This window comes from Artibeus jamaicensis, unplaced genomic scaffold (genome assembly GCF_021234435.1).
Source record: "Artibeus jamaicensis isolate MK-2021 breed Jamaican fruit bat unplaced genomic scaffold, CSHL_Jam_final contig_332, whole genome shotgun sequence".
Lineage (NCBI taxonomy): Eukaryota > Metazoa > Chordata > Mammalia > Chiroptera > Phyllostomidae > Artibeus > Artibeus jamaicensis.
This window is the reverse complement of record NW_026521788.1, coordinates 9251178-9275434: the sequence shown is the minus strand read 5'-3', so window position 1 is coordinate 9275434 and position 24257 is coordinate 9251178. Positions and strand designations below refer to the sequence as shown.

General features: G+C 33.2%; 1 protein-coding gene across 1 annotated transcript in view; it reads left to right on the top strand.

The window, feature by feature from the left end:
- Positions 1-24257, top strand: part of PCDH15 (protocadherin related 15) — a 789434-nt gene that overhangs the window by 324959 nt on the left and 440218 nt on the right. The window contains exon 5 of the mRNA XM_053663991.1: positions 9764-9919. Coding sequence (XP_053519966.1) covers positions 9764-9919 — 156 coding nt within the window. The remainder of the gene's footprint in view (positions 1-9763; positions 9920-24257) is intronic.

Below are 24257 nucleotides of genomic sequence, written 5' to 3'. Positions count from 1 at the left end.
ACTTCTTAGCTCTCGCATGTTCTTTGTATTTTGTTTTTATTCCTATTATTGTTATTGTTGTTACAGATTTTATTGGTTCACTGTTATAGTGTATTTGGTTTCTATGCAAAAAGTTTAATCTAGTCCATGCAGCTAATTAACAGCTAGTAAATGAAGTCCACACAGCTAATTAACAAAAGTCCAGGTTGCCAAAATCTTGTTTTTTAATATCAGGGAATTCTCTTTGGATAAAATTGTGAATTAAATGTAAACAAGAAGTTAGAAGTGTCAAGTATAAAAATAAAGCAAAGGATCATGTGGAAGAAATGTAAATATAGGTGTAGTGTAGAAAAAGGAATATAGAAGAAGTAAGAATTGCAAGAAGAATAAGAAGAGTAAAATTCAGAGCTGCTAGGTGGTAATAGAGGCCATCAAATTAAAGAGTAACCATAAAGAAGGGAAAAGACAACCTCTTGTTAGAAACTACTATATCTCTGTATTGGGAATAAATTGATCATCAAGAAGTATTTCACCAGTATTAAATTTCCAAGAATCAAGAAAAGAATGATAACAGGATGAAATACAATTTTGACTTCCGGATTTGTCAATGTTTTTATCTTTGGGAGGTGGAGCACTTAGGATTCTGATAAAATTTATATACTCATTCCTCAGGAAAAAAATTATTTGCAGTCATTTTCAAGAGTTTTACTAACTACCTAAGTCACAGAGTCCAAGTTATAGATCCTGCCTTGGGTATATAATCTTCCTCCTCTTCTTCCTCTGCTTCTTTTTCTTATTTAAGTCTCAAATTGTTAGAGAATCTTGTACCTCAAAATTAGTAATTCTAAACAGAAATAAAAGGAAGAATAATCATTTACCACATGTGAATTTTTGTCACATCTCACTGGACTAATTTGCTATAGTCTTAATGATTTCTTTAGATTTTAGATACTTGTTATTTTTCATAATAAAAGTAATACTTATATAAATTTAAAAAATTAAATCTTAATTTCTCTTATTCAGTACAGTTCATATGTCCTATATTACCTTTTTTTGAGTTGTTTTGAATTTATCTTACTGCTGCCACAGTGCTTTTTTTCTCTTAAATCAGCATTTTTATTCTGAAAATTCTTAACCCCATGCCCATCTATTTTATGTGTACTAAGACCATTGCTGCTGGAAAGTGGTATAGAAATCACTGCTTTTCATGTAAATCTAATCAAATTGTAATTTCATTTAATTGTAAAATAGTATAAATCTGGTGGTAAATATATCAAAAAAAGAAAACTCAAATCAATGGGTAGGGTTTATTTAAAATATCAGTATCATAAACATAAAAAATAATTTGATTTTGGCCAAGAGAAAATTTACCTGGAACAGAGAAAAACTGCATAGCCTTAGACCATATAGTCTCTAACCCCTGCCTTTCTCTATGTAGATGCTGCATCTTTGTCCCTGTAGAGTAGATTTCTTTACACACATAATTTTGCTTTCCTGATTTTTTTGACTTGTACTTGACTTTGGTTCTTATTAATATGCACTCCACTGTGGCTTTTTATAAGCTCTCAATGCAATGCAGACAGACTATACTCACTGTTTTGTTTTGTTTTGCTTTTTTCTGATTAGTGAAAGACAACACCTAAAAACTCATTGGCTTTAACCAATTATAGCTAAGGAGGTGGGAGCAAGGTCACGTTGTAGGTCCCTGTTCAATTATAACTGCCCATGCAGCAGCAGTTAAGGGAAGCGTATCTTCCAGGGATAGCATTCCAAATCATGTTTTCTACACTTTGTTCATCAAGGCCATAAACTCTCCCTTAATGGAAATACCTGAACAATTATGGCTGCATAAAGCTAAAGGAAAAAAAATACAAATATTTTAAGATTAATTGTTGAAATATAAGCTAGTAAACTAATAATTTTTATGAATATTTCTGGGGAAAATATAAACAGATAAATTCCCAAGCTCAAAACATTTGTATTTAATGAGAAAACTTTTATATGATATTGTATATATTTGAGCTGTTGACAATTTTTGAACTTTGTCTGTAAGTCTTTCTCTGATTGTTACTAATTTTTTTTTATCTCTGTTCACTAAAGTTACATAAATTTTCTTCAAAAAAGCCAGAGAGAGAGAGAAAGAGAGAGAGAGGGTGAGAGTTACAATGATAAAACAACCAAAAAATGCCATCTGACATGAAAATTACATCTTAGTAGTGAAGGATCATCACATAAGATTTTTGAAAGGTTAAAATATTGTCTTACTTGACCAATATTCTCTGAGCTCCATTAGGCATGGGATACTAATGGCTGTGATAACATCAATAATTAAAATAGTAATAGAAAGATATAATTCTGGCAGTCTCATTATACTTACTTCAAAACTCTGGGAAAATTTCTAAAAACTTTGAAGAGAGAAAAATTGTGTTCGTGGCAATTCCAACTATCTTAACATCCCTTCTTTCACACAAGCTTTGATCTCTATGCCCAGGCCAGTATCTATTCAACTAAGTTTCATAGTTGTATCTGCACAGGGTATCTTTCATTTGCATCGTCAGCATGACTCCACTACAAGCCCTCCTAATTCTCACTTGTACTTTTGGACAAACTCCTAGTAGCTCTTTTTACCACATTTCGTGTTCCAACCTGTTCTGGGTTTACTGCCCCACAACAGTCTGGACCTTGTTGGTAGATGACTTTTCATTGCAAACTTGTTTGTCTGACTCTTCAGGTTTCCTAGATACAAGCTGCAACCTTCTATCTCATTTCTTTAATTTGGAAACATATAGACTCTACCCTAGAAAAATTAAACTGTGTTGTTCCCTAAATAGCACCAATTTTTTCTTAGTATGCCTTTTATGATACACTTTTAAACCTATGCTTTAAAATTACCCTTACCCATTGTTATCCGTTGAATGTTATTTACTACCAAGACATGTCTTAAATGCTACTCTCTTCTGTCCCTTATGAAACATTAAATGTTCCTGAAAGGTAATACTGGTATGCATTTTTTTTCGTCTAACCTCCAATACCTGCAAAACTCTTTTTTTTGACTTGCATTACAATTATATATTTTCATCTCATATCAGTTTTATAGGATTAACTTAGTGTATAAGAACTATATGAATATAAATCCAAATCCAAATTGAACTATGTATATAATAAATATATTTAAATAAATAGAATGTCCTTACTTATAGTGAAGAAAATATACAGACATATCTAAACATTACATAAACCTAATTATATTTCCAAATCCATGCTTTTCTTCTTTAGGAGACTTTTATAAGTACACCATTCACTGTGAAATTTTAATTAGTGAAGGACACTCAGAATTCTGATGAGCCATTTCCTTTAAATGTGTTTCATTGTTTAAAAATCATTTCTAAAACACACTATGTTTTATTTACTTTCAAAGTCTCAGTTTATTTGTGAAATTATGTTTTGTTATGTTTTGTTTTGTGAAGGTGGTAAGTGCAGAACATAAAAATCTTGGCAAAAAATATTTTATTCCGACTTCTGCCAAGATGGAGGCATAGGTGGAGATGCCATGCTTTCTCACACAACCAAGTTTAGAGACAACTAAATATTAGCAACAGAAAACACAGCCAGAACACAGAAAATTGAACTTTTCGGAAGTCTGATAACAACAAATTCTTCAGCCTGACTGGTAAGAGGGGCAAAACCAGCAGCTGGCCAAGCAGGGTTGCACAGGAAAACTCAGTGGACGAACTCTGGTGCACAGAATCCAGGCGCAGGGTTTGACCTGGTGAGTGACCCAGCGAGCGACCTTGGGGAAACAGTGAGGGAGCAGGGCTGCGGGTTTACTGTGGTTGCCCATTCCTGTGCAGATAGACAAGCGAGGGAGTGGGTGATTGGAGGGGACCCAGCGGGTCCCTGCTGCCAGCGGCAGCCGGAGGGCACTGCCATTTCCTCACTCTGACCCCGCCTCCACATACAGCGTCATAACCCAGTGACTCTGAGTGGCCAGGCCCTGGTGAACCACCTAAGGTTCTGCTCCTCACCCAGCAGCACAAAACAGCAGAGGGGACCACCATTTTCCCCGCTCTGACCACGCCCCCACATACAGCATCACAACCCAGCAACCTGGGAGTCCAAGGCTCCGCTCCTCATACTTGACGGGAGCGAACAGACCAAAAATGGCTCAAGAAGATCTCAGAGCCCCAGAGCCTATAAATCTAAGCAATGAAGAAATAGCAAAACTCTCAGACGCACAGTTTAAAACATGGGTGATCAAGATCCTCACAGAACTGATTGATTATAGCCACAAAGTAGAGAAACATATGAAGGTGAAACTAATTGAAGTGAATGGAATTGCACAGGAAACCAATAGCGATGAAAAGGAAACTGGGGCTCAAATCAATGGAGTGGACCAGAAGAAAGCAAATAATGGCCAAACAGAAAAGAGTCAAGAAGCAAGAATTTAAAAAAATGAGAGTCTTAGAAACCTCCAGGACATCTTTAAAAGCTCCAACATCCAAATTATAGGGGTACCAGAAGGGGGAAAGGAACAGCCACCAGTGGAAAACTTACTTGAACAAATCTTAAAGAGACTTTCCCCAATCTGGCAAGGGAAATAGACTTCCAGGAAATCCAGGAAGCTCAGAGAGTCCCAAAGAAGTTGGACCCAAGAAGGAACACACCAAGGCACATCATCATTATATTAGCCAAGATTAAAATGAAGGAGAGAATTCTAGAAGCAGCAAAAGATAAGGGGACAGTCACCTACAAAGGACTTCCCATCAGACTGTCAGCGGTTTCTCAAAAGAGACCTTCCAGGCAAGAAGGGGCTGGAAAGAGGTATTCCGAGTCATGAAATCCAAAGACCTACAACCAAGATTGCTCTATCCAGCAAAACTTTCATTTAGAATGGAAGGGCAGATAAAATGCTTCTCAGATAAGATCAAATTGAAGGAGTTCATCATCACCAAGCCCTTATTATATGAAATGTTAAAGGGACTTACCTAAGAAAAAGAAGTTTAAAAAAAAAAAAACATGAACAGTGAAAGGACAACAAACTCACAGTTATTAACAACCACACCTAAAACTAAAGCAAACTAAAAGGACAGCTAGATCAGGAGTGGAAACATAGAAATGAAGATCACGTGGAGGGTTAGCAATAGGGGAGTGGGAGGAGGAGAAGGGGGGAGAAGGTACAGAAAATAAGTAGCATAGACAGTAGATAGAAAATAGATGGGCGGCAAGAATAGTATGGGAAATATAGAATCTAAAGAACTTGAGACACATGGTCATAAATTAAAGGGGGGGTAATGGTGGGGATGGGGGGTAGGGTGGAGGGGAATAAAGGGGGGAATAGAACAACTGTAATGGCATAGTCAATAAAAAATAAATTTAAAAAATATTCCTCAGCGGATTGAATAAGAAAGTTTTGCCTTTGCTTTATGAAAAAAATTCTTATAGAGGTTTGCTAAAAATTTTTCCCACTAAATATTCCTCTTAGATTGAAGATGTGTGCTATAATCAATGCTATATTATCAATAACTTCACTATAAAAATTTTGCTTAACTTGTTGAATCCTAAGTGATTTTCTGAAAAACTCATAACACAATTTTCTATTTTTGTCTTTTCTTCGAATTATAAAATTCAGCTATATTTGTTGAAAATTATATTCTCTTACTTTTTACCCCAACCCTACTTTTTAAGCATAACCCATATCAACTGTTGAAACATATCATTTCTGAATTTTATCTATGTATATTAAAGTGTCTACACACATATACACAAACATGGAAATATGCAAATATGCATTAAGAATATTACGTTAAACATTTATTTTTAAATTGGGAGAATAGTTTGCATGTCTAGGAATATATAAATTTTGGTTATTTTAAATATCTCCAAATTTATGTACACTTTTTTCTTTGTTTAATAAATGAAAAAACTTGAGAAAATAAAGTTGCTATGGCTTATTTTTTTCCACCAGTTATGAAAGATAAACTAAACTTCCCTAAGACATTCCTAAGCATTTTGGACTCCCTAAACTCTCACTAATCGATTTAGTAGAACTGCACTTGATGTATTTATGACCTTCTTAAACAGCAGAGTAGAATCTATTCCAACGTGAAATTACAATGTGTGTTATATATTAGCTACAGGGAATTCTTGCCTTCAACATGATCCATTATGGCTGGAATTTATTGCAACCTAAGTTCTATCCATACTGCTAACAGTTGCACAGAGGGCTAAAGTTGAGAGTGACAAGAGTTCTAGATGACCTGGATATCTCTAATTTATGGGCACTTAGCAGGACTAAGTGGCCTCAGTGCATCGCACATTTGATAGTCTACTTGCAAAGATGGTGACCTTTCTGTCCTAGTGCTTCCACTCAGCACTAGAATTAGAGGTGGAGATGAAATGGTTTCATAGGTCTCTCTGGCAATATTTAGAAAACAAATAACCTTAGAAGGACATGATTCAACTGATTGTCTTTTAGAAGGTGTGCCAAGGGCTAATTGTACAGGTATTTATTGTTTTTTACTTTATTATTGAAATATGCAGTGCTTTTTTTAAATAGCCATTAAAGCAAACACTCTAAAATGGATAGTAAAGATGGAGGTCATCTAGTCAAATTATTTTCAGAAATCTAAGAACTAGTCTTTTTTTTCTTTTTTTAAGATTTTATTTATTTATCTTTAGAGGGGAAGGGAAGGAGAGAGGGAGAGAAACATCAATGTATGGTTGCCTTTCTGCCATCCCCTGCTGGGAACTGGCCTGCAGGGAACCGGCCTGCAACCCCGGTATGTGCCCTGACTGGGAATCGAACCGTGATTGTCTGGTTTGCAGGCCCAAGAACTAGTCTTAATAAATAATCTTTTTTTCCTCAAGCTTGCAGGTTTTTAGTGTTGGGGTTTGTCTTGTAGGATACTCCATTCTATTCTGTACTATTGTGGATTTATAGAAAACCTCTATTTATATCAAAAACATAATGCTTTGTAATACTTTTATTCATTGTTCTTAATTTCACTTCCTGAAACTATAATGAATAAACTAAAATCTCACTAGAACATTACACAACCAGTCAGATGTTTAATGAATATTGTTTTTAGCTTAGACATCCTCAAATTTTATCACATGCTTGCAGGTGTTGAGATTTCACATCTTATTCACCCAGAATAAGATGATTATTACAATCTACCTATCTCTGCATCTATTATTATTAGTGAATATAAAGTTTGTTATTTTTTCAGCAACCCATTTAAAGTGTTGACATATAAAATCATATTTCACTCATATAATTCAGAATAATATTTTACATTAATGTATGTAACCACTTATATATTTTGGTAATTAAATATTTTTCAAATATAAGTATATTTAAATTTATTATTTAAAAATATAGCATTTTAACTATACTTATTTGTTTTTTAAAGTTTTTATTTATTTACTTTTGGAGAGAAGGGAAAGAGGAGACAGAGAAAGAGAAACATCAATGTGTGGCTGCCTCTTAAGCACCCCCAACTGGGGACCTGGCCCACAACCCAGGCCTGTGGCCTGACTGGGAATTGAACCAGCAACCTTTTGGTTTGCAGACTGGCACTCAATCCACTGAGCCACACTAGCCAGGGCACTATACGTATGTTTATAAGCCACTCTGACTTATTAAAATTATTTGAACCTACCTTGACTTTTGTCATTAAAATATACTTTACATACTTCTGAGCTTTGTGATATTCACAGATTTTATACAGATGACTTTAATGCCTTTATTTATGTCAGCAATTAAAAATGGAATGAGATAGATATTAGAGCACAGAGTTATATTTCACTTCACCAGAGACCCTCCTCCATATGTTAATAATGCTTCCATTTATTTTTTCTAAGTACACTTACTTAGCCGAGGACAAATGAATTCAACTATCTTTTACTTTATTGGTCATATAATCATCAAATTAAACATGTTTGCTTCAGTTTAGATAAAGGTTATACAACATTCTTACTTATAAAAGTGGCACGTGACATTTTTAATGAACATATCCTAGCTTCCAAAAATCATGATCTATTTTTAAATTGATTTTAATCCAAATATTTAATAATTTATTTGTAATCTAATATTATAAGTATGTATATTATAGAGTTCATCTTTTTCACTTTTTTGGATATTTACCTTGTTATAAATTAAAAATATATTTTGCATCCATTATATGTTAATATGTGTCTAGGATAAAGTAATGTCATGTAATACTGACAATGATTCTATTATACAATGTTTATTTTTATCTCCATTTGTTGAGATGAGAACACTAAGCACAGAGAGATTTTGCATCTAGACCATAGAGTCAGTGGGCCATGGAACTATATCTGGAAGCCAAGTGGACTTAAGTACATGCAGTCATCTGTCTTAGGCACAGTGCTAGCTCTTGGATAGGAGATTCAGCCATGATCAAAACAATACCCTGGGTTTGTGAAGCACCCCCAACTGGGGACCTGGCCCACAACCCAGGCCTGTGGCCTGACTGGGAATTGAACCAGCAACCTTTTGGTTTGCAGACTGGCACTCAATCCACTGAGCCACACTAGCCAGGGCACTATACGTATGTTTATAAGCCACTCTGACTTATTAAAATTATTTGAACCTACCTTGACTTTTGTCATTAAAATATACTTTACATACTAGTCTAGTTTACATGCAGTCTAGTGAAGGGAGAAAAATTAAAACAAATATATAAAATATGTAATATGCCAAATGGTGAATAAAAATGCAATACAGAGAAATAAGTAGTGAAAGGAGAATTAGAAAAGAGATTTCAGGTTAGAGGTATGGTATTTTAGATGGGGTGGTAAGAACAGGCCATGTTGATAAAATGACACATTTAGAGAAAAAATTGTATAAGCTTGAAACAAATTATAAAAATCATTTTAGTATTAAATACTTTTAATAGAGTCAAAGAGTTGTAGGTATGCAACCTAATTCTGTAAGTCTTAAGCCATGGAATCTGAATAAATAAGTTCTGCTTTGAAGATACTTTTCCCCTTCACCAAATTTACCATACAAAATAATTAGACAATTCAGCACATATTTATGTATAGAGTATTTATTGAAGTATAGTTTATAGTGATAAGGACTGACAACATAAAACATCTCATCATAAGTTTTTACTTAGATAAATCATGCTTATAGACTTAAAGTAGAGTGTTATAGTAAAACTATATTTACAGATACAGGATGATATTCACTGTGCATGTATGATAAATGTATATTTTAGAGGGGGGGCTCAGTAAAATAAGCATTTAAATGCATTGATTATGTTGGTTGAATTGTGAATGGATTCTCTTTTGTTTCTCTGCATTTTAATTTTATCAAATGTTAGCATATAATAATACTTTATCAAAAATATTAATGGACAAAAATACTATTCAATCCTTCTCCAAGGATTTTGTCATTAACACATTGTTTTTATAAATTAGAACTTTATATTATTGCTTTTTTAACTTTTGGAAGGACAAAATTTGTTTTATCCTATCAAATCTCAGCATTAATTTTGTCATCTATTTATCACCCATCCTTTAATTGTGAACAGAATGCTACTTAAGACCTTATGTTTTGAGACACAAAATTGAATAAAATAATTGTAATTGTCTTCTCTTGTCCTTAAACTTGTGCAAAATGGATGAATTTTTTATAGATTATCATTATGTAAAAATGAACAAGCAGAGAACCTTTTATTAAATAAGTTCTTTGACAGTAATAAGAAGCTTCAATTTCAAAAGTTTTTGTTTTAAAGATTGAATTTCTGCATTGCAGCCACCAATGAATATACACTCCATCGTGGTGAAAGTCCAGTGTGTCAACAAAAAAGTGGGCACTGTTATCTACCATGAAGTTCGAATAGTGGTCAGAGACAGGAATGACAACTCGCCCCAATTCAAGCATGAAAGCTACTACGCCACAGTGAATGAGGTCAGTTTCTGTGCACTCTCTTTGTGCTTTTTTTATACATATGACTAACATTTACTATATGTGGTTTAAAACTGTTTACAAAATATCAAGAAAACATTTTAAAGAATAATGTGTTAGAAGAAACAAGGTCTGGATGACTTTGGACATAACTGGATGACTTCGGATGACTTCCTATATTTTAGGGATATACTTTGTTATAGAAAAAATTGATTTATTTATAATAATGACCAAAATTTTAATACTCATAATCGTCTTGGACAACTTTATCCCTGAATACACATGCTTGCTTACAGAGGCTCCATAGGAGCTATTTTTTCTCATGGCAAGACGATAGATGATGAACTAATTTGTTTTCATATCACTGAAGTGGTAGCAGCAATTAAATTCTGGAAGAAAATATGTATTTAAAATTTTATTAATTAAAAGTTATTTCCTCAATTTTAAGATTAAGGTTTGGCAAATTTAAAATATATATTATACATCACAACTAAATTCTTGTAAGAAAATGCTGATCAAATTATAAAAATATTCTGAACATAATATCATTGCTTTTATTAGAACATGCTTTTATTAGTTTATTTGCTTTTTTTAATTTTGAGCCAAACCCATGAGTGAAGTACTCCTTTTATGTTTTCTTAAAAACAGCAGTCACTCTATTATAATTATTTTCTTATTCCATTAAGTTAGAAAATACTTCTAAAGTCCCTCTAATATCACCTATTTTATATACTTTAACAAAAAATAAACTGCTTGTTAGTGGTTCTTTATGTTCAAGATGTATTTTTTTAACCTTAACAATATGTACCTATTTTAAAGGAGGAAATCAGTGCAGTTTGGGTATTAAATGTAGCACTGACTCTTTAACCTCTGTAAGCTTCTTGAAATTATTAAAATGTACCTTATTTATCTCAACCTTCTTCTATTCATAAAAAAATTAAGAAATGGTGTATGCCATAATCTGAGACTTTATAGTTTGTACTTTTGATGTGGTTGTGTTTACCTATGCCACCATCCTGACTGGAAGTCCCTGAGAATTCATAGTTTGTAGTACTTTCAAAAAAACCCATAAACTCTCCTTTAAGTTTAACAGAACCTGTTGCTGGTTAGTCAGTGCTTAACCTTTTTGAGCTACCTTTATTTAACAGGTTTCTACTCAAATACAGAGATGTTAATTAATGTAACTAATCAATGTTTACATGATTAATTATTTTAGTGTATGAAGTATATTATTTCAATAAAATTTTGCTTTGTTTGTTAACTTCATTTAAACATAAACTGATAGTCGAGTGAGTTATGTTAGACAGTAGGTATAACTGTAAAATCTATTTTTAACAATTCCTGGATACATATTTTTAATTTTTGTAAAAAAAATCTGTAATGCTCAGTTTGAATTTCAAAGTATCCAGTGTGGTTTAAGTACTTCCACTCACCCCATCTAGTCTTTTCAACACCTTGAGGAAAAATAACCTTTTAATCACGCCACTCTCCTATTCAAAAACTGTAATTTCAAAGTATTGTCAGGAATAAGGCCATCTATCTCCGCTGGCTGACTTTCAAGGCCCTACCGTCATCTGAACTTTTGTCAAAGTATTCTTACATTTAAATTCTCTTTGATAAAACTTCACTTCTTTCAGAATAATTTCATTTCATAAATGTATTCATCTATTGGACTTTGCTCACACTGTTCATTTGACTTAAAATAGGATCCTCCCTACTTTTCAAGTCTCGTTTTTATTCATGTTTTAAAGTTTATCTCAAGCCCTATTTCTCATGTTCTATTTCTAAAGTTGTCCCCAACTATTCACATTCATTAATATTCTGTTTCTCCAAACTCTAAACTCCTGCAGCCTCTTGGTAAATATGGATTATAGTGATAAAATTTATAGAAATATCAAATATTTTATCTTAAACATTATTTGGAGAAGATCAGGTCTTTTTAAAAAGATTATATTTATTTATTTTTAGAGAGGGGAAAGGAGGGAGAAAGAAAGAGAGAAAGATCAATGTGTGGTTGCCTCTCACATGGCCTCTGCTGGGGACCTGACCCACAACTCAGGAATGTGCCCTGACGGGGAATTGAACCAGCAACCCTTTGGTTTGCAGCCTGAGCTCAATCCACTGAACTATGCCAGCCAGGGCTGGGTCAGGTCTTCTTACAAAGCTGTCTTTGTGTCTTTTTCTCTCAACACACTTCCCTATAGCCAACTAAGACAATCCTATTCCACTTGTACTATGGTTTTATCTTCTATGGTTTGATAATATTATTTCCCCCTTTCATTTTTAATCTTTAAGTTAATTTATTTTAATTCATTTTTATTGTTTAATTGCAGTTGTCCCCATTTCCCCACTTTGATTTTGCTCATTCTTTCATATCTATTTTCTTGAAAAATCAAAAGCTTGTTTAAACCTCAAGACATAATCACAAAGAAAAAACAGATTTAGCTATTTTTTCTTATCATTTTTTATTTGAAAAATTCTTCCACAGTAATACTTCTCTTAGTCGCATTGGCTAGAAAGGACATTATATATTTATATGTTTATATACATATATATTGCCATTGGGAAAATACATTGAACATATATACACATATGGGTGTATGTGTGTATGTACGTGTACTCCAGCTACAATGTTGCCTGTGTCTTCTGTAACTGCAGTCCTGCTGTGAAATTTTAAAAAATGAAATATATTTTACCTTCTGTGCAAAATCACAAGATTTTTCTATGCTGTCTCTCCTTTTGGTATAAGTTTCTTTTGTATAAATTCATTAATTTAATGAATAACAATCTAAATGTTTTTTTAATCCATCAGGGTCTAACAGATTGTTGGTGTCAAAATATTTTTCACTTCACTAAAGTCTAAAAAAAAGGTGTAAAGTCTTTGTCACAGATGTATAAAAGAAGTTCCCAAAATCAAAGCCCTGATTAGTCACTGTCCTTATTCACTGCAGGAATTCTGAAACCTGGAACAATAGAATGAATTGACTGTGTTACACATTAAATGAATCACAGAGTTGGGAATAAAACCCAAGTTCTCAGTTCAGTCACCCCTTTACTACTTATCAATAGACATCTTATTATGCTACATTACAACCATTTTCCTGTAACTTATTTAAAAATAAATATCAGGGTTTATACTTATAGCATTACATCATAATATAATCACACTGAGAATTTTTATGAATGCATTAAATGTCAGCTTCTTTTTTTAGGGACTCTATTTATTTATTTTTAGAGAGAGGGAAAAGGAGGGAGAAATAGAGGCAGAGAAACATCAATGTATGGTTGCCTCTCACATAGCCCTAAATGGGGACCTGGCTCTCACTCAACCCACACATGTGCCCTGACTGGGAATTGAACCAGTGATGATTTGGTTTGCAGTCTGCACTGAGTCTAGTGAGCTACACCAGCCAGGGCTAAATGTCAGTGTCTTATACTCTTTCTAAACATATTCATATATTTATATGGACAATTTACTAGTCAATACGATTTGTTTATTTTATCACCTCGTGTTTCACCTTAAATGTATGATGCTGTTATAGCACGTGACTTATTTGTTGGTACTTCCTGGGAAAATGTTTTCTTGCATTTATTTCTCTTGATGAGTAGCTAGCTTACAACCTCTCAGAAAGAAAGAGGGAGAAAGGAGAGAGAAATGGGAGAGAGAAATGAAAAAAAGATGAATTGCAAAAGAAAACTTTAAATTTTAAGTTAAGTCTGTATTATATAGCTTTTTCTGCTTTAAATTTTTGAAAATATACTCACTGCAATATGTTTTATAATTATTAGTAGATTTGCAGCACTATACAATTTTATTTTATTATGTAGGGTATGCTTTAGGAGTGTGATATTTTCTTTTTACTCAGTTGATAGTAACTGTGTTTGAGCTTCAGAAGAAAAATAACATTTCAGATGGTGCCGACGTTTTCTAGAAAATTTACCTTTTTTATATTTTACTAGTCAATATATTTAGATTCATTATGGTTCATTATAGTTTCATTTTGTTTATTTGTTTATATTATTTAGTTAAGTTCATATATTAATAACAGAAGTATGATGTCTATCCAGAATGTATCCAGACATGTAATATAAAAAAAAAAGAGACATTGTAAATAGGCCAGTGATGCCTCACCCCTTCAAAGTTGGCAGCTCGGGACCTCACATAGTTCTCCCAATCTCCATCAGCTGCCCCATTATATATTCCTGAATTTTATCGACATTCTGAAATCTTTCAAAGGCAAGTTTAGTTTTGTGAAAAGCCAGGAGTGGCAGGGTGCCAAATCTGGGCTGCAGGGAAGCTGCATCACCTGGGTGGGTGATTTGGTGTTTTGCAAAAAAACTCTGCAGGAGACATGATATGCGAGTGGGCTCATCCTGATGAAGCTGCCAATCACCAATTGTGCACAGCTATAGCCTTCTGAATCATTTGAAGAGTTTTTGCAGAGGAATGTTCAAGCTTAATGCAAAATTCGATGCAGATTTGTTGCTCTACTCACGCAATAATTTTGAATGCAACAACCACACAGTGCACATGCTCACTCAATGGTTCCTACTACCCCCACTGACTAGTACAGTGAAGTCGTCATTGTTCATGCATGTACATTTCTGTCCAGTCTTTGGCTGCCAGGTTACGTTGATGTTGCACAAACCATTTTCATTATGTTAACAATGCTGAGCTTTTTCTGGATAAACCTTATATATGCAGTTTTTTAAATTACAATAGAATATATTATTTTAATTTATGTTCTTACAATATTTATTTTAGTGATTTAATATATTCACTATGAAAATATTTATTTTTATTTTATGATTTCTTAAACAATATGCCTAAACAATTATAATGAACATTCAATTTACTATTATTCTATTCCAATAAATAATTTAAGGGTATGCATCTTTAAAATATTTTTAAATTATAACATTTTTGTTTCAGATGTCACTTTTAAAAATATATAAAGCTATATGTAGAATAAAATTGTCTCATGCAGCAGCACTGATTAAATTAGAGTTCTACAACTATGGAGATATTTTAAATATTTTATGATTCTTGAAACTTTCATAATGTGACAATATTTTACCAATAATATATTCAGTTTCCTGAGGATGCAGTTTTTATATAGAATATTTTGTTGAAATGCAAGTCTTTAGTTAGTTTTTACTCCTAGTCAGTGTTAAATAATGGTACCACAGCCTTTTGAAATTTATGTTTTTAGTTGAACTGTGGTCCACAGGTCAAAGCTGGCCTGCATATTTTGTATCGGCCCATGAAATTTTAGTGTTTACCAAGAAAAAAATTTTATTGCAATATAGCCATGCCCATTCATCATGTATTGTTGATTTTCTATAATATCAGTGGTGACTAGTTACAACAGCATGAATATGCCCCACAGATATGCCCCATATTTACATGGCTGTTTTCACAAAAAAGTCTGGTCACCCCTATTTTCACTCTACCTGAGTTGTTATACACACACACACATGCACACACACTTATATATGTCAGACTTGATACATTTATATATACATACATATAATATTCTGAACTATGATTTCCCAAGTTTCTAATTGAGTTTATTCTATACGCATGAGCACATACGCACACACTGACTTATAAACATGTATATGTAGTATATGCATGTGTATGTATGAGTGTATATATGTGTGTGTGTCTGTGTGTATATATGTATGCATATACACACAATCAACTCATAAGGCTGGCAGAATACAGTTAAAAGTAATTAAAAGATTGAACCCCCCAAATTTGTCAGTATTCAACTATTTTTGTTGTACAAAAATAGCAATTGAATAAGACTCTACAAATAAAAAGTGTATTAAGTAAAATTTGGTACTAGTGAATTACAGCAATAGTTATATTGTGACCCTAAACTCATCAGAAATATGTAGTTTATACACACACACACATTGTTGTCTCCTAATGATATTTTGAATTTATTTTGCTTAGTTTTTGTTTAACTTAGTAGGACTTATTTTCCTGAACTGCCACTAAATAAACTATAACAAATCTTGTATAACAGCCTTAAAATAAAACAGGACTATGTAGAGACTGTAGCTGAAGAACAAGGCAGAGGCCAGATTCTGAAAGACAGCATTAGTTATAAAGAGGAGTTTTCAGCAATAAGGGATATTCGCCTTAAAGCTATAAAATCTCATTCTAATTTGCCATTTTCTGGCCTCATTCCCACAGCTCCATAGAGAATTTTTAGAAAAGCTTAGGGGAAAGTAGAAACAAGATAAGAAGAAATTAGGAGCTAATGATAATAGACAAAGAGGGTGTGTAGGAAGGATATTTAGGTGGACAATTTCATGGGAAAGGATGACTGGAAGACTGTAGAAGGTAAAAAAGACAAATGATGTAGAACTCTATAACTCAGTTAGATTAACTCTGACTTAGACTATGACAATGGATCCTGCTAGGAGAATGTATTAGAGATGAACACTTCGGGGAAGATTTGCAGTCAGAGGGGATTTGGGTGATTTCAATATCCATGAGATGGTTCAGTTGTGACAACTCAGCACGGAATATCATTACATCTTGAGAAGTCCATGATAAAGATAAAAATTTGTGAGTCATGAGTCAGTTAACCTAAACTAAGATTGAACACTTTTAAAAAATCTTACAGGATATAACATGTGTAGTATGTATCAAAAAATTATCACTCATATAGTAGTTATATTTAGATATATACAATATGCAGGGAAAAAGTTTTGGCTTTTATCATATTCACACAAATATCTATGCACTAAATAAAATTAATGAACATTGGGCTAAAGTTTTTTGGAGAAAAACCAAAGAAAGAGAATTCAACAGAAAAACATACCAAAGGAGTAGTGAGAGAAAAAGAGGGCATTGCTACTACCCCCACCCAAAAAAGTGCACTGAATTTTAAAATGTAAGCCCTATTCTGGTAAATTAGTAAAAGTACAAATCATGTTGTGTTAGATCGAAAGTGTGTTGAAAGTGGGAAAACAGAGATAGTAGCTATTGAAACACTCAAGGTGCTTGTCAAAAAAGGAAGTGGAAATAAAGCAGTAACTTAGGAAATGATGGAGGTCTCAATTTAAAGTTTAGGGATAGACATGAGTCCATTTACACAGATGATAGTACTACATATCAAATTTTATATTGACTCTAATATTATTTGAGACATTTAATAATCACTCTTTAAAAGTTTTAGAAATTTAACAGTAAGTCATCAAACTAAAGGCATTTCTTTTACGCATTTCTGAGAATGTGGCATTTCTTTTCCTTTCACTCATAACTTCACTCACCAAAGTGTGGTTGCTGGAATTGATCAGGAATGTCTTAAGTTCTTCCAAGTGTGGTTGCTGGAATTGATCAGGAATGTCTTAAGTTCTAGAAAAGTCCACACGAAAAGAACTGTAGTGGAGCTTTTTCTACAACCCAACAGACCACAAATTGCACAAATAGGATCTCGGCCTCAGAGATCCCTGAGGGCAGCAATTGAGTGCGAAGGACTGAAATAAATCTAAATCAAAGTTTGGGATCAGCATCAGCTACCTGAGCTTGCCTGGGCTTTATACCCACTTCCCCTATCCCCAAGAATTCAGGACTGAGTAAACAGGTAAACTGAAACTTTTCTGCTCTTAAAGTCTTAAACATTTAAGAAGGCCGGGAAGAAGAGCTTCCTTCATGGGTTTTAATTGGTGACTAGCGATTTTCCTGTTGCTACCCTTGCTTATGGGGTAGAAAAAAATTATTTTAACCTATGATTATCCTAAGATCATAGTTAAATAAAAATTATAAAAATAATAATGGATAGTTGGTATCTACTGAAAATCTACTTTATTCCAAATCCATAAATATGATCTTGTTTGACCCTTATAATAATACACCAATGGGCTCACATTATTATGTGCATTTTAAAGTAAAAAAAAATGTTTAGAGATGTTAACTAACTTTTCCATAATCAAATATCTTGCATTTGGTGGACCTGTTCTCTTTCTAAAAACATTGACACTTTTAAACTATCACGTTCTACTGGCAAACTCTAAAAACCAATCCGGTGCCAGGAATAGTAGTGTGAAAAAATCTGTGTATGTGAAGATGAGTACTTTTTACTACATACACTGGCCACCACCTCCCCCAAACTATCATTGTTTCAATTATAACCATTCTATTTTTGTATTAAGAAATATAGTTAATTTGTGAGAATATAGATTATAAATTAGCAAAACTTAAATTTCTCTTCCTCCTTTAAGAAAACATTTAAACACAGTAACCTGTGAAATGAAAAAAATCACACATACACTGGAGGGGTGGGCTGGGATGGGAGTAAAAGACAGAAAACTGTACTTGAACAATAATTCAATAAATTTTAAAAAAGAAAAAATAACATAAATATACAAAGAAATTATATTTCTCCAATGTTTACTCCTACTTAACCTACTTCAGTATATATATATATCTATAATATTGTCTAGGGATTCTTGTCAATTTTTGTACAGAGATGGTATTATGTGGTTACTTTGGGAGGTTTAGATTTATGTAATTTCCATTATTGCCAGTCATAGAAAGCATTAAAGTCTTCCATTCCTGATTGAGGTAGTGTAGGTAATCAGGACCAATTATTCTATTAATGGTGATTAAATGTGTTAGGGAAATATAAGTAAATAAATAAACAAATAAACAAAATAAAAATAAGTAAATGAGTATATCTAATGAAAGACATCAAATAGCTAATAAAAATAATGAAAATATAAGTATATGTGACAAACTAAATAAATATTGATTGCATTAATAATGCTTCCTTTTAAGGAATATATACTCTCACATGTAGATACAGAGGTATATTAATATATGAGAACACTATAGTCATAAACCAGATGATTAATACATATTTTCTAAGGTCTTCATTGCTTAGAAAGAGAATGAAATGGTTAATAATGGATATGCTAATCCATCAAAGTAAGCATGGGAACAAATAAAATAAGAACAAAATAGGACAAAATTTAGAGTAGATGTAAACCATCCTGTTCAAAATATATATAAAAATAAAGAAGAGAATTTATAAAAGAAGAGAATTTCTTATAAAAGAAAGGTAAAAGAGAATTTCTTATCTTTCTTATAAAAGAAGAGAGATTTGTCCCTCAAATTGAGGGACAAGTTTTTTAGGTGGATTAAGAAGTGAAGCCAAGTGTAGACAACTGACATGAAACACAATATAAATCAGAAATCTTAAATATAAAAAGATGAAAGTAGATACACTATGCAGTCAGTTACCATGCAGAAACTATTTAGCTATACTATTAGCAGACAAAATAAACTTTACAGCAAAAAAAATTGGTAGAGAATAAAAGAAGTTTTTCATAATGAAAAAATTCAATTACCCAGAGAGTTATAGCATTATGAATTCAATTGCACTTAACAATATGACCTCAGAAATAATAAAGTAAATTTTAATTCAAAGAATTAAAAGAGAAAGAGAAAAACCCATTATCATAGAGGGATATTTTAAAACTGTGGTGGGTAGAATAATAGTCCATTAAGGACCGCCCATGCCCTAATCCCTGGCAAAAGAGCTTTTCAGGCATGATTAAAGTATAAAAGTTAATGGGGAGGGGCTGAGTCTAATCACATGAGCCCGTAAAGTGAGAGAACTTTCTCTGGCTGAAGTCACAAGAGAGTCAAGTGAGGAGAAAGCAGGGAGTATGAAGCAGAAGGGGAACTCAGAGAATCCAGGAGTGGGAAGTACTCAACCCAACTTGCTGGCTTTGAAGATGAATAGAGCCATATTCAAAGAACTGAGAAGCAACTCTAGCCCAGATTTCTTATCAGGAAATCAGGTCCCTCAGTCCTACCATGGCAAAAAAAAAAAAAAAAAAAAAATTCAGGCCTAAATGAGCTTGAAGTGCAGTCATTCCCAGAGTGGCCAGAAAGGAACTCGGCTCTGCTGGCAACTTGATTGTAACTTGGTGAGACCTGACTCTGACTTTTGACTAATCTGTGAGATGAAAGAAATGGATTCTAATTTAAGCCACTAGATTTGTTTGTTATTTGTTATAACAGCAATAGAAATTAATGCAGCACCACTCTATATACCTGACAAAATAGGGAGAAAAATAACAGTATCCAGGACATAGAATATTTGGACACATTTGACACAGTAAGTTCCTATGAAAGGAACACTGTTTCACAACTCATTCTTTTCAAGCACATGGAGTATTTTAAAGAATTTACCAAATGCTAGTATCTAAAGAAAGTATTAATGTATTACAAATTACTGAAATTATATGGGATATGTTTTCTAGTCACAGTGAAATTGAGATTAAAATCAATAAAAATAACAAACTAGAAATTTTCTATATATTTGGCAAATGACATATAAACATTTTAATATTCACAAATGGCATTCTTGTTTATATAGGAACACAACAGTATTCACACCTTAGCTATTGCAGTTAAAAATGAGCTTAGCCAGATTGTTGGACACGAGGTCAATATTTTCTTTTTTAAGAAACAAGTATTTTTTTCATAAACCAGCAACAAATAAACAATGAATTTTAACAGGTGATTCCTAGTTATAGCCCCTACCAAAATAAAGTTTCAATTGTATCTATTTATTTTTAATTAAATAAAGCTTATACTTTAGAGAAAATACAATTTAATGTCTTAGTAAATAAATGGAGTAACCACAATTTTCATGTGTTGTTTGTGGATGAGTAAATTGGCACAATTACTTTGTTGATATGTTACAGTGTCTACAAAAGTTGAAACGGTAGATACCCTAAAATTCAGTAATTCTGCTTTTGTGTATGTATACAGCATAAAATACTACATGTGTCTACCAAAAATTGTACAAGAAGATTCATTAAAGATTTCTCTATAATAGTAAAAAGAACTAGAATAACCTTATTTCCAACTATGCTAGTGTTGGTTTATCATATGTCAGTTGTGTTTATCTTAAAAAAATTAAATTTTAGCCCTGGCTGGTATATCTCAGTTAACTGAGTGCATGCTGTGAACCAAAGGGTTGCCAGTTCAATTCCCAGTCAGGCCACATGCCTGGGTTGTGGGCCAGGTCCCCAGTAGGGGCCATGAAAGAGGCAACCACACATTGATGTAAATAACCAAATAAAATCTTAATTTTTTCTGTTTATCAGTTTTTTTTAACTAAAAAAGGAGGGGAATGAAAATATTATAACATCTACCACATAGAGTTTAATGAATAGTTATTTTAATAATCAATCTGAAACAGATATCTTTACCCACTTACCTATACCTGATACTACATATGCATTTATTTTTTTCCTTTTCTTTTTAAAAATTATCTTATTGTGCCCTGGCTGGTGTAGCTCAATGGACTGCATGCAGGCTGGGAACAAGAGGGTCACCAGTTTGATTCCCAGTCAGGGCACATGCCTGGTTGCAGGCCAGGTCTCCTGTGAGAGGCAACCACACATTGATGTTTCACTCCTCTTTCTCCCTCTCTTCCTCCCACTCTAAAAATAAATAAATAAGATATTTTTAAAAATATTTTATTCTTTTTTATTATAGTTTTATGCATTTTCCCCCCCACCTCAGCCAAACCCACCTCCCTCTCTTGCTTCCACACCCCCCTTGGTTTTGTCCATATGTCTTTTATAGTTCTTGAAAACCCTTCCCCCATTTATTTTTAATGGTACCTCTGCCCCATTAGAATTGAATCACAATTTATTTTATTTTATTGATTGATTTGAAACAGAGAGAGAGATACAGAAACATCACTTCGTTGTTCCACTTATTTATACATTCACTGGTTTGGCTTATCAGGATGACCCTTGACCTAACTGTGCTTATCCTATGGCTTATCAGGATGACCCTTGAACTAACTGTACTAGTTGGCCAAAGCTGAGTGGAATCATTATTGAAGCTGGCACTTTGTTTTGCTCATTGAGTAGAACAGTACCTGGTACCTTGTAAGATTTCTATAAGTAGATTTCTTAATGAAACATGAATGATACAATCATGAAACAAAAGTATCATTTAACATACACAATCACTCTTTTCTGAGATAGAAATAGGGTAGAAAAAGTTTGAGTTAAATTAGAAAAGATGATGATATATGGTAAAGTTTTTTGTTTAACAAGTAAAAGCTTTCCCAATTATTGTGAAATATTACATTGGTAAACAGAACAGTGATAACAACAAAAGAAATATACTTTTTGTTCAACTTGTTAAATATAAACTATGTGAATTCTAGCTGTTTTTACCTAAATCCAGGGAGAAATTATGTTTATTTAGGTATAACTATTATACTGCTTTAGAATTTTTTTCTTTTACATATATTTTATTGATTATGCCATTACATTTGTCCCATTTCCCCCATTTCCCCCTTCATTCCCCTCCACCCTGCACACCCGTCCCCCATTTCTTTCTTTAGTTTATGTCCATGTGTCACAAGTTCTTTAGATTCTACATTTCCCATACTAATCTTGCCATTCCCCCTGTCTATTTTCTACCTACTGTCTATGCTACTTATTCTCTGCACCTTCTCCCCCCTTCTCCTCCTTCCACTCCCCTGTTGCTAACCCTCCATGTGATCTCCATTTCTATGATTCTGCTCCTGATCTAGCTGTCCTCTTAGTTTGCATTTGTTTTAGATGTGATTGTTAATAACTGTGAGTTCACTGTCCTTTCACTGTTTATCTTCTTTTTCTTAGAGAAGTCTCCTTAACATTTCATATAATAAGGGCTTGGTGATGATGTACTCCTTGAATTTGATTTTATCTGAGAAGCACTTTATTGTCCTTCCATTCTAAATGAAAGCTTTGCTGGATAGATCAATCTTGGATGTAGGTCTTTGGATTTCATGACTTGGAATACCTCTTTCTAGCCCTTTCTTGCCTGTAAGGTCTCTTTTGAGAAATCAGCTGACAGTCTGATGGGAAGTCCTTTGTAGGTGACTGTCCCCTTATCTCTTGCTGCTTCTAGGATTCTCTCCTTCATTTTAATCTTGGCTAATATAATGATGATGTGCCTTGGTGTGTTCCTTCTTGGGTCCAACTTCTTTGGGACTCTCTGAGCTTCCTGGATTTCCTGGAAGTCTATTTCCTTTGCCAGATTGGGGAAATTGTCCTTTATGATTTGTTCAAATAAGTTTTCTACTTGTTGCTCTTCCTCTTCCCCTTCTGGTACCCCTATAATTCAGATGTTGGAACGTTGAAAGATGTCCTGGAGGTTCCTAAGCCTCTCCTCATTTTTTGTTGAATTCTTGTTTCTTCATTCTTTACTGTTTGGTCTTTTTTTTTTCTTCCTTCTGGTCCACTCCTTTGATTTGAGTCCGTTTCCTTTCCATCACTATTGTTTTCCTGTGCATTTCCCTTCATTTCAGTTAGTTTAGCCTTCATTTGTTCCTCTTATTTGTGACTAAAATCAACCAGCTCTGTGAGCATCCTGATCACCAGTGTTTTGAGCTGTGCATCTGATAGGTTGGCTATCTCTTGGTTGCTTAGAAGTATTGACTCTGGGGTTTTGAGCTGTTCTTCTTGAGCCATAATGTTTTGATCTGGCCATGTTGGTGTGGCTGAATGGTTCATTGTTGTCGGACTTTTGTACAGTTCAATTTTCTGTGTTTTTATTGCATTTTTTATTACTAAAATTTTGTTGTCTTTAAACTTGGTTGTGCAAGGAGGCACAGTGTTCCCACCTACACCTCCATCTTGGCCAGAAGACTGCTTGAAAATCTTTATCCTATTTTTCATCCCAGGAAAAATCAAGTCATGTTGATTAAGTAGCATTAACATGATTCCCCTTTAACCAAATATCATTTTTCCCCTCTACTAGCTTTTTCTAGTAGCATAGTGTTATGAGGCTCAGTGCCGTGTCTCAGGAATACACAGTCAATTTAATAAATCTGTTTGATCAGATGCCTTAAGTTCTTAATAATAAGAAACTTTAAAGGATGCCTAACAAATCTAAATTTTATGTCATTTACAATTCAAGAATGTGATAATTAGCAGTTGAAATCACTTGGGGTTTCAAAAACAACCAAATGTTTTCATAATTTTTAATGTTACAGTATATCACAAATTATGTCTTGATTAATAGCTTTAATGTCTGTAAACTTTAGATTTATAATTTTAACATCTATTTTTGTTACTCCTTTTATTATTAGTTATATTCATTAGGAAGTAACCTCATACCAGATCAATTTAAATTTTTTTCCTATCTAAAATTTGTTTATAGTAAGATTTCTGCATATATCTTCTCACCAATTTAATAGCATCCCCTACTGATGAATAAAATAAGGACAGACTACAATAATAATGATAGAGTAATCCTAACAAATATAACTTATTTAGTACATTTATTGATTGATTG